This window comes from Ovis aries, chromosome 21, assembly GCF_016772045.2.
Source record: "Ovis aries strain OAR_USU_Benz2616 breed Rambouillet chromosome 21, ARS-UI_Ramb_v3.0, whole genome shotgun sequence".
Classification (NCBI taxonomy): Eukaryota; Metazoa; Chordata; class Mammalia; order Artiodactyla; family Bovidae; genus Ovis; species Ovis aries.
In genome coordinates this window covers 38,630,893-38,638,795 of record NC_056074.1, presented here as the reverse complement: position 1 = coordinate 38,638,795, position 7,903 = coordinate 38,630,893, and the positions used below count along the sequence as shown (strand labels likewise).

The window sequence follows — 7,903 nt, the reverse complement described above, 5'->3', positions numbered from 1 at the left end:
CTAGACGGACCTTTGTCAGCAAAGTAATGTCTCTGCTTTTGAATATGCTATCTAGGTTGGTCATAACTTTTCTTCCAAGGAGTAAGCGTCTTTTAATTTCATGGCTCCAGTCACTATCTGCAGCGATTTTGGAGCCCCCCCCCCAAATAAAGTCTGACACTGTTTCCACTGTTTCCCTATCTATTTGCCATGAAGTGATGGGACCAGATGCCATGATCTTCGTTTTCTGAATGTTGAGCTTTAAGCCAATTTTTTCACTCTCCTCTTTTACTTTCATCAAGAGGCTTTTTAGTTCCTCTTCATTTTCTGCCATAAGGATGGTGTCATCTGTATATCTGAGGTTATTGGTATTTCTCCCGGCAATCTTGATTCCACCTTGTGCTTCTTCCAGCCTAGCATTTCTCATGATGTACTCTGCATATAAGTTAAATAAGCAGGGTGACAATATACAGCCTTGATGTACTCCTTTTCCTATTTGGAACCAGTCTGTTGTTCCATGTCCAGTTCTAACTGTTGCTTCCTGACCTGCATACAGATTTCTCAAGAGGCAGGTCAGGTGGTCTGTATTCCCATCTCTTTCAGAATTTTCCACAGTTTATTGTGATCCACACAGTCAAAAGCTTTGGCATAGTCAATAATGCAGAAATAGAATGTTTTTCTGAAACTCTCTTGCTTTTTCTATGATCCAGTGGATGCTGGCAATTTGATCTCTGGTTCTTCTGCCTTTTCTAAAAACAGCTTGAACATCTGGGAATTCACGTATTGCTGAACCCTGGCTTGGAGAATTTTGAACATTACCTTACTAGCGTGTGAGATGAGTACAATTGTGGGGTAGTTTGAGCATTCTTTGGCATTGCCTTTCTTTGGGACTGGAATGAAAACTGACCTTTTCCAGTCCTGTGGCCACTGCTGAGTTTTCCAAATTTGCTGGCATATTGAATGCAGCCCTTTACAGCATCATCTTTCAGGATTTGAAACAGCTCAACTGGAATTCCATCACCTCCACTAGCTTTGTTCGTAGTGATACTCTCTAAGGCCCACTTGACTTCACATTCCAGGATGTCTGGCTCTAGTTGAGTGATAACACCATCGTGATTATCTTGGTCGTGAAGCTTTTTGTACAGTTCTTCTGTGTATTCTTGCCACCTGTTCTTAACATCTTCTGCTTCTGTTAGGTCCATACCATTTCTGTCCTTTATCGAGCCCATCCTTGCATGAAATGTTCCCTTGGTATCTCTAATTTTCTTGAAGAGATCTCTAGTCTTTCCCATTCTGTTCTTTTCCTCTATTTCTTTCCAATGATCACTGAGGAAGGCTTTCTTATCTCTTCTTGCTATTCTTTGCAACTCTGCATTCAGATGCTTATATCTTTCCTTTTCTCCTTTGTTTTTCACTTCTCTTCTTTTTACAGCTATTTGTAAGGCCTCCTCAGACAGCCATTTTGCTTTTTTGCATTTCTTTTCCATGGGGATGGTCTTGATCCCTGTCTCTTGTACAATGTCACAAACTTCTGTCCATAGTTCATCAGGCACTCTATCTATCAGATGTAGTCCCTTAAATCTATTTCTCACTTCCACTGTATAATCGTAAGGGATTTGATTTAGGTCATACCTGAATGATCTAGTGGTCTTCCCTACTTTCTTCAGTTTAAGTCTGAATTTGGCAGTGAGGATTTCATGATCTGAGCCACAGTCAGCTCCTGGTCTTGGCTGCAAATAATATAATCAATCTGATTTTGGTGTTGGGCATCTGGTGATGTCCATGTGTAGAGTCTTCTCTTGCGTTGTTGGAAGAGGGTGTTTGCTATGACCAGTGCATTTTCTTGGCAAATCTCTATTAGTCTTTGCCCTGCTTCATTCCGTATTCCAAGGCCAAATTTACCTGTTACTCCAGGTGTTTCTTGACTTCCTACTTTTGCATTCCAGTCCCCTATAAAGAAAAGGACATTTTTTTTGGGTGTTAGTTGTAAAAGATCTTGTAGGTCTTCATAAAACCATTCAACTTCAGGTTATTCAGCATTATTGGTTGGGGCATAGACTTGGATTACTGTGATATTGAATGGTTTGCCTTGAAAACGAACAGAGATCATTCTGTCGTTTTTGAGATTGCATCCAAGTACTGCATTTTGGACTCTATGGTTGACCATGATGGCTACTCCATTTTTTCGAAGGGATTCTTGCCCACAGTGGTAGATATAATGGTCATCTGAGTTAAAGTCACCCATTCCAGTCCATTTTAGTTCGCTGATTCCTAGAATGTCAACGTTCACCCTTGCTGTCTCCTGTTTGACCACTTCCAATTTGCCTTGATTCATGGACCTAACATTCCAGGTTCCTATGCAATATTGCTCTTCACAGCATTGGACTTTGCTTCTATCACCAGTCACATCCACAGCTGGGTATTGGTTTTGCTTTGGCTGCATCCCTTCATTCTTTCTGGAGTTATTTCTCCACTGATCTCCAGTAGCATATTGGGCACTTACTGACCTGGGGAGTTCCTCTTTCAGCATCCTATCATTTTGCCTTTTCATACTGTCCACTTTTCCTGAGTCCACTCCCGCCCCAAACCTACAGTGGGTCCCCAGGCTCTGGAGGGAAGACGTGTCAGGCCTCCCTAGTGCACAGACTGACCACAGGGCCCCGGAGACAGCAGCTCTACAGTTCCAGACCTGGGCACAGCCAGCTTCTGCTGCTGTAGTTGCTCTGGGGTGGCAGGCGAGGTACCATGTGTAGCTGGAGGTGCCTCAGTTTCCTCATCTGTATCATAAGCACAGCGTGGGGTGACGCACCCTGGGGACTAGGGCGGTGTCCTGTCCACTGCCACAGTTCCCGGCACCGGGGCTGCCCAAGGCCTTCATTCGCGGCTGCGCAGTCTGACCCAGGCCTCCTGGAGGTGGGGCCTGAGGAGACCAGAGGCTTTGTCGTTGGTGTTGGGGAGGCCCAAAATGGTGGCTTTGCTTCCTGTCTGGAGGCGGGTGAGCTCTGACCACCGAAAGAGGTCAGCAAGGGACTGGCTGGATTCAGTGATGTGAAGGCCACCGGTTCCAGGGAGGTGGGGAACAGACACACAGGCTGCAGTGGGGTCACCTTACCTGTCAGCGCACCTGCAACGGCAGCTCCCATCCTGCCTCACGGTCAGCTGGGTGGCCCCCCAACAGACTGGCCCAGGGGACAGACAGAGAGAGGCTGCGATCCCCTGAGAGGCTCTCCCACCCCAGACCTCCCCACACCCCATGGTGTGCAGGACTTCCCAGTTCACCGAGGGCCGGAAGGCAGTCTCACTTGAGCCAGATTGTAGCCTGGCTGTGTGTGTGCGTGTGTGCATGCGTGAGAAAGCTGGGGTGGGGGGCACTGGACAAGAGGGGTCAGGTTGCTGGAGCCACAATCTGGACCAGAGCCATGATGGAACCGGGTGCTACACAGGTTCCCAGCCAGTGACACCCACTGTCCAACCATAGCTCAGCTTCTCTTCAAGGAGAGAAGTGGGTGCTTCCTTCCTTCTCTCAGTCTGGCTCTGCCCACAGGTCTCCAAAAAGAGCTCCCTGACCTGGACCCCAAGGAGGGCAGTTGTGAAGGGTGGCGGGTGGCCGGCCTCAGAGTGCAAAGGAGTACAGGGCACTAGGGGCAGGGGTCAGGGGGTTGGGTGGTGACACCCTTGTCCCGATTCTTCTCAGTTGTGGCTGGACTTCAGCATCACACCTGGAGAAAGCTGCCACCACCCGCCCCTGGGTTATATTTGCGAAGGAGGCGTTCCTGGTGTTGCAGGCCGTATGACAGTGACTCTGGCCCAGGTGGTGGACCCCAAGCAATCCTTCACTGGTGTTCAGAAACCTCCTTCTGCACTCTGGGTGGAGCCATGACCCAGGCTCCACTCTCTGCCTCTCCCTGGAGGCCCAGAGGTACCCACAGGCAGCTTCCAGCCACACAAGCTCATGGAGTGCCTGGGGTCCCAGCTAAGGCTGGGCAGATCCATGCCACCCGAGATGTGGGGCTTAAGCCACGGAAGAACCACACCAGCAGCAGTTACTCTGACAGCTACCTTGTGAGAGGACCGCATTCCGAGGACCAGCCCACACAGGAAAAATGTTGCAAAGCAATACACGCCAACAGGGCACTTCACCAACATTTATTGAGCACCTACTCTGCGCCAGGCTCTATGCAGGACACTAGGAAAACGAAGTCAATGCAATCCAGCCCTCGCCCAGAAGGAGCTCACAGTCTAGCGGGCCAAACCTTCAATCATAATTAACAGCTGCGAAGATGCATTTAGCTTCACAATTGTACAACAAGCTTTTCTGTAAGTTCTCCCAATTGCCAACACCCAACAACACAGCCACGTTGTTTTAAAAGCACACTGGCATAAATGTAAACAGTCACAGGACTGAACAGACAGACAGCAACCCCAGTCTGCAATAATTTACAGTCTGTGGTTCAGAGCATTTCAGCATTATTTATTCCTTCCTATTCGGTAGGATACAAGTTCTGCCAATTTGCAGAAACAGTGGGAGAGACACAGTGGAGCTCCATGGCCCTCATGCACTGGTGGAGTCGCCCGAATCCTTGCTCATTTTTCCTCCACCACACCACACATCTGGTCTCCCCTGGAAAAGGGCCCCTGACATCCTCGGACTCTTTCTCCCGAGCTCATCAGATAGGGAGAAAGGACCACATCCCATGAGCCAACCACAGCTGGTTGGGCCCATGGGTGACATCAGCTCGGACAGGCACACAGCACAGCCTGCTCGGCCCAGACTCTTTCTGATTTCGGGACTGGCCTTCTGGTCAGTCTCAGAACCTGCTGGGCTCAGCGCTGTACAGAACAACTGCCCTGTGAGTCCATCCTCCCCAGGATGCACAAGACCCATCAGAAGCAGTGGAGCAGGCCAGGGGCAGAGGGTGGACGGCCCTATTTCTCCCGTCCCCCCCTGGACTCTACATGGGACAGTCAAGTTAGGGATCTGAGCACTCTCTCTGTGCCTCTCTTGAGAGCCCTCATCACCATAGAGGAAAAACACAACCCAACGCAGATTTGGCTGGTGATGGATAGTTTAGAAGGGAAGGGGTAAGGAATATGGGGAAGAGATCCAAAGTGGGTTATCTCCTGGTTCAGGGAACTGGAAAACCAGGCAAAGGTTCGCTGTAATTAGGTGAAGGAGATAGGGGCTGACCGTGAGGCTGAAAGGTTGGAGGCGGCCTGCCTGCCTTCCTTCCTGTCCTGGGGCGGGGTGGGGATCAGGGGCAGGCATCGGTGCCCCTGCACGCTGGCCACAGCCAGAGAACACAGCAAAGATGACCTTAGGTCTCAGCTCCTCCCCGGCTGCCCCAGAGCGGCCTGTCTCGGACGGAGGTTCACCAAGTGAGTCAGAAGGTATGTGTAAAAGGTGCTCCTGACCGCATCTGGAGGGCAGGGGTGAGGGGAGGGGCTGAGGTGCCCCTCTGACAAGGGCTGCCCCCACCCCTCGCCAGCCTCCAGGGCGCAGTTTTCCGGCCCATGCCCAGGACCCCCTCTCAGCTCTCCTGCTTCTCAGGGTTGCTCTAGGGCGCCGGACAGCTTGCTAGCAAACCCCTCCCCGCAATGATGGCCCAGACGGAACTCTCTTAATAAAAAAAAATAATTTATTGTCAACAAAGGAGATATATACAACAGGAAAAGAGGTGAATAGGACAGCAAGTGACCAGTTGGCCACCAGTGGGGATGGAGCGGGAAGAGGTAATGGAGGCCTCCTGCTCTGGGGGCCTGCGGGGGGGAGGAGAGGCGTCCCCCGAGGTAGTGGGGCTCAGTTCACGACCACCTCCTGTGTAAGGCACTGTGCCAAGGGAGAATGGGGGGGCCGAGAGGGCGGGAGGAGGTCGGGGGGACAGTAGAGGTCGGGGTCAGCAAAAGGATTGGGTGGGTGTTCTCCACAGGCCCAATGCCCTACCGCTCGACAGCCATCGGCGGCTCCTGCCCGGCCTCACGCCTCGCCCCAAGTCACGGCAGATGCTACCCACCCTCCTCTCCTCCATCCTGCTCTGGCACCTGGTTCTACTCTCTCTCTCAGGCGGCCGAGCTGGGGGGCTCTGCGTGATAAGCCCAAGGGGGACACTGTCTCCTCCCTCCCTCCCTCCCACCCCAGAAAAGAAAGAACCTACAGGCCACTCCCCGCCTCTGGCTGCGCCCCCACAGCGCTGCTGGATTCCGACAGCGCCGCAGGCCAGTCTGGGGCGTCACCTGCTCCCACACCCTTGGCGCCCTGGGGGTGCTTGGACCAGTCTTGCAGGAGGCTGACTGCTGGGGGCTCCTCCAGTCGCACGCGGATGACCTGGAGATCCAGCGTCCCACGAAGCCCTGGAGGGGGAGCTGGGCAGGGGTGAGGGCAGAGAGCAGTCAGGGCCCTCCAGGCCATCGCCTCAGGGATGTTCCTGGAAGGTCTCGGTAAACCACATCCCCTTTCCAGGCCTTCCATTCCACAGCCCTGGACCTGCAGCCAGAGGGGAAGCCCAGGGACAGTGGGAGGCCTCACTCCTGGTCCACCCAAGGACCAGCGCTGACCACAGGGGCATCATGCCTCCTGGGGCATCAGCCACCAGCCCTCTGCAGCCTTCCTCCAGTGTGTATTTCGCACACGGATGCTTGGTGCTGTCCTCTGCTCCCCTCACCTCTTTATCTTCAGCTGACTGTTTCACTTAAAACTTACTGGGCATCCTAGCCTGAAGGGTTCTGCTCTGCGTGGGCAGAGGTGGTGGGATGGAGAATACCCCAAAGGAGAAAGAGACAGGGCTCTGCCCACAAAAGAGCTCCCAGGTGAATATGCAGAGTGGAGGAGGGAGCACTGCACGGAGAGTCCTGGGGGGAACATCCAGCTCTGCTTTGCAAACCCGACCAGGCTCTTTATCGCCCGAGTTGGTACTGACCACGCAGGGGTCATGTGTCCACAATACCAGCATGGAGAAGCTACTCACAATGGGTAAAATCGGATCTCAAGACGGGAAAGCGGACTGCTGACAGCCCTGTCAGGTACCAACCCCACCCTGTGCATTGCATAAGCAGGTCCAAAAGTTACATCAAAAAGCAAAAACAGAAAACAGAAACTGGTGACTGCAACTGTTGAGGTGTCTGCGTGAAACTTGCGGTTTTTGCCTTTACTGTTTCAAGAGTCTTAAGTGATTTGGCAGGGAAATGGGTACAACTTTGCTATACCATTTGCTGGGATGTAACGAGTCATTGGCTGCCACTGGGCTGCGCAACTGAACAAACTCTGCTTTCTATTCACATCAGCTGGTTTGCCTTCCTGACACCTCTACACTCCTTGAGGACAGGTGGGGCCCACTCACTGGGCTCCTTAATTCAACAATAACTTACTGGGCAACCACACTGTGCCCAACGCTAGTCTAGCTGCTGGGGGTTCCCCAGGACATGGGGCAGATCAAGTGGCCTTTCTGGAATTTATGTTCCAGCAGTGAGAGCCAATAAACAAGATACGGATGGAAGCAAAGTAAAAAAGCACACCAGAGTAGGGGACAGGATATCAGGGAGGATCTCACAGAGGTGACCTGGAGCTGACCTGTGAGCAAAGGTGCACAGGGAACTGAGTCTGCAGTGTCCAGCTGGGGAACAGCACTGCTGGTGGGAAGAGGGCATGCGGGTGCCCTGGTGAGCGGGAAAGGCGAGGACCACCAGCCCCACGGGGACTCCAACTTTTCTCTGGAATGTGAGTGACAGCGCCGGAGGGCTCTGAGCAGAGCAGTGATAGGGTCCCACTTGTGTTTTCAATGGGGGCTTTGGCTGCTGTAGGAGACTAGCCACAGCGGGCGATGATCAGAAGCCAGGAGACAGGCTGTTAAGGAACCCTGGGTGAAGGTAGCAGCAGTAGAGATAGTGAGTAAGTGTGTGTGTCAAACCTGAGCATCTTAGAGGTGGGGCT

The 7,903-nt window shown here is 52.4% G+C and overlaps 1 protein-coding gene across 2 annotated transcripts in view; it reads right to left on the bottom strand.

Moving 5' to 3' along the window:
• Positions 1-5,597: 5,597 nt before the first annotated feature.
• The window catches only part of SPINDOC (spindlin interactor and repressor of chromatin binding), a 12,962-nt gene continuing 10,656 nt past the window's right edge, over positions 5,598-7,903 (bottom strand). For both annotated transcript variants that reach the window (XM_027959294.2, XM_027959293.3), the window contains exon 6: positions 5,598-6,339. In XM_027959294.2, coding sequence (XP_027815095.1) covers positions 6,128-6,339 — 212 coding nt within the window. In that variant the 3' untranslated portion in view covers positions 5,598-6,127. The remainder of the gene's footprint in view (positions 6,340-7,903) is intronic.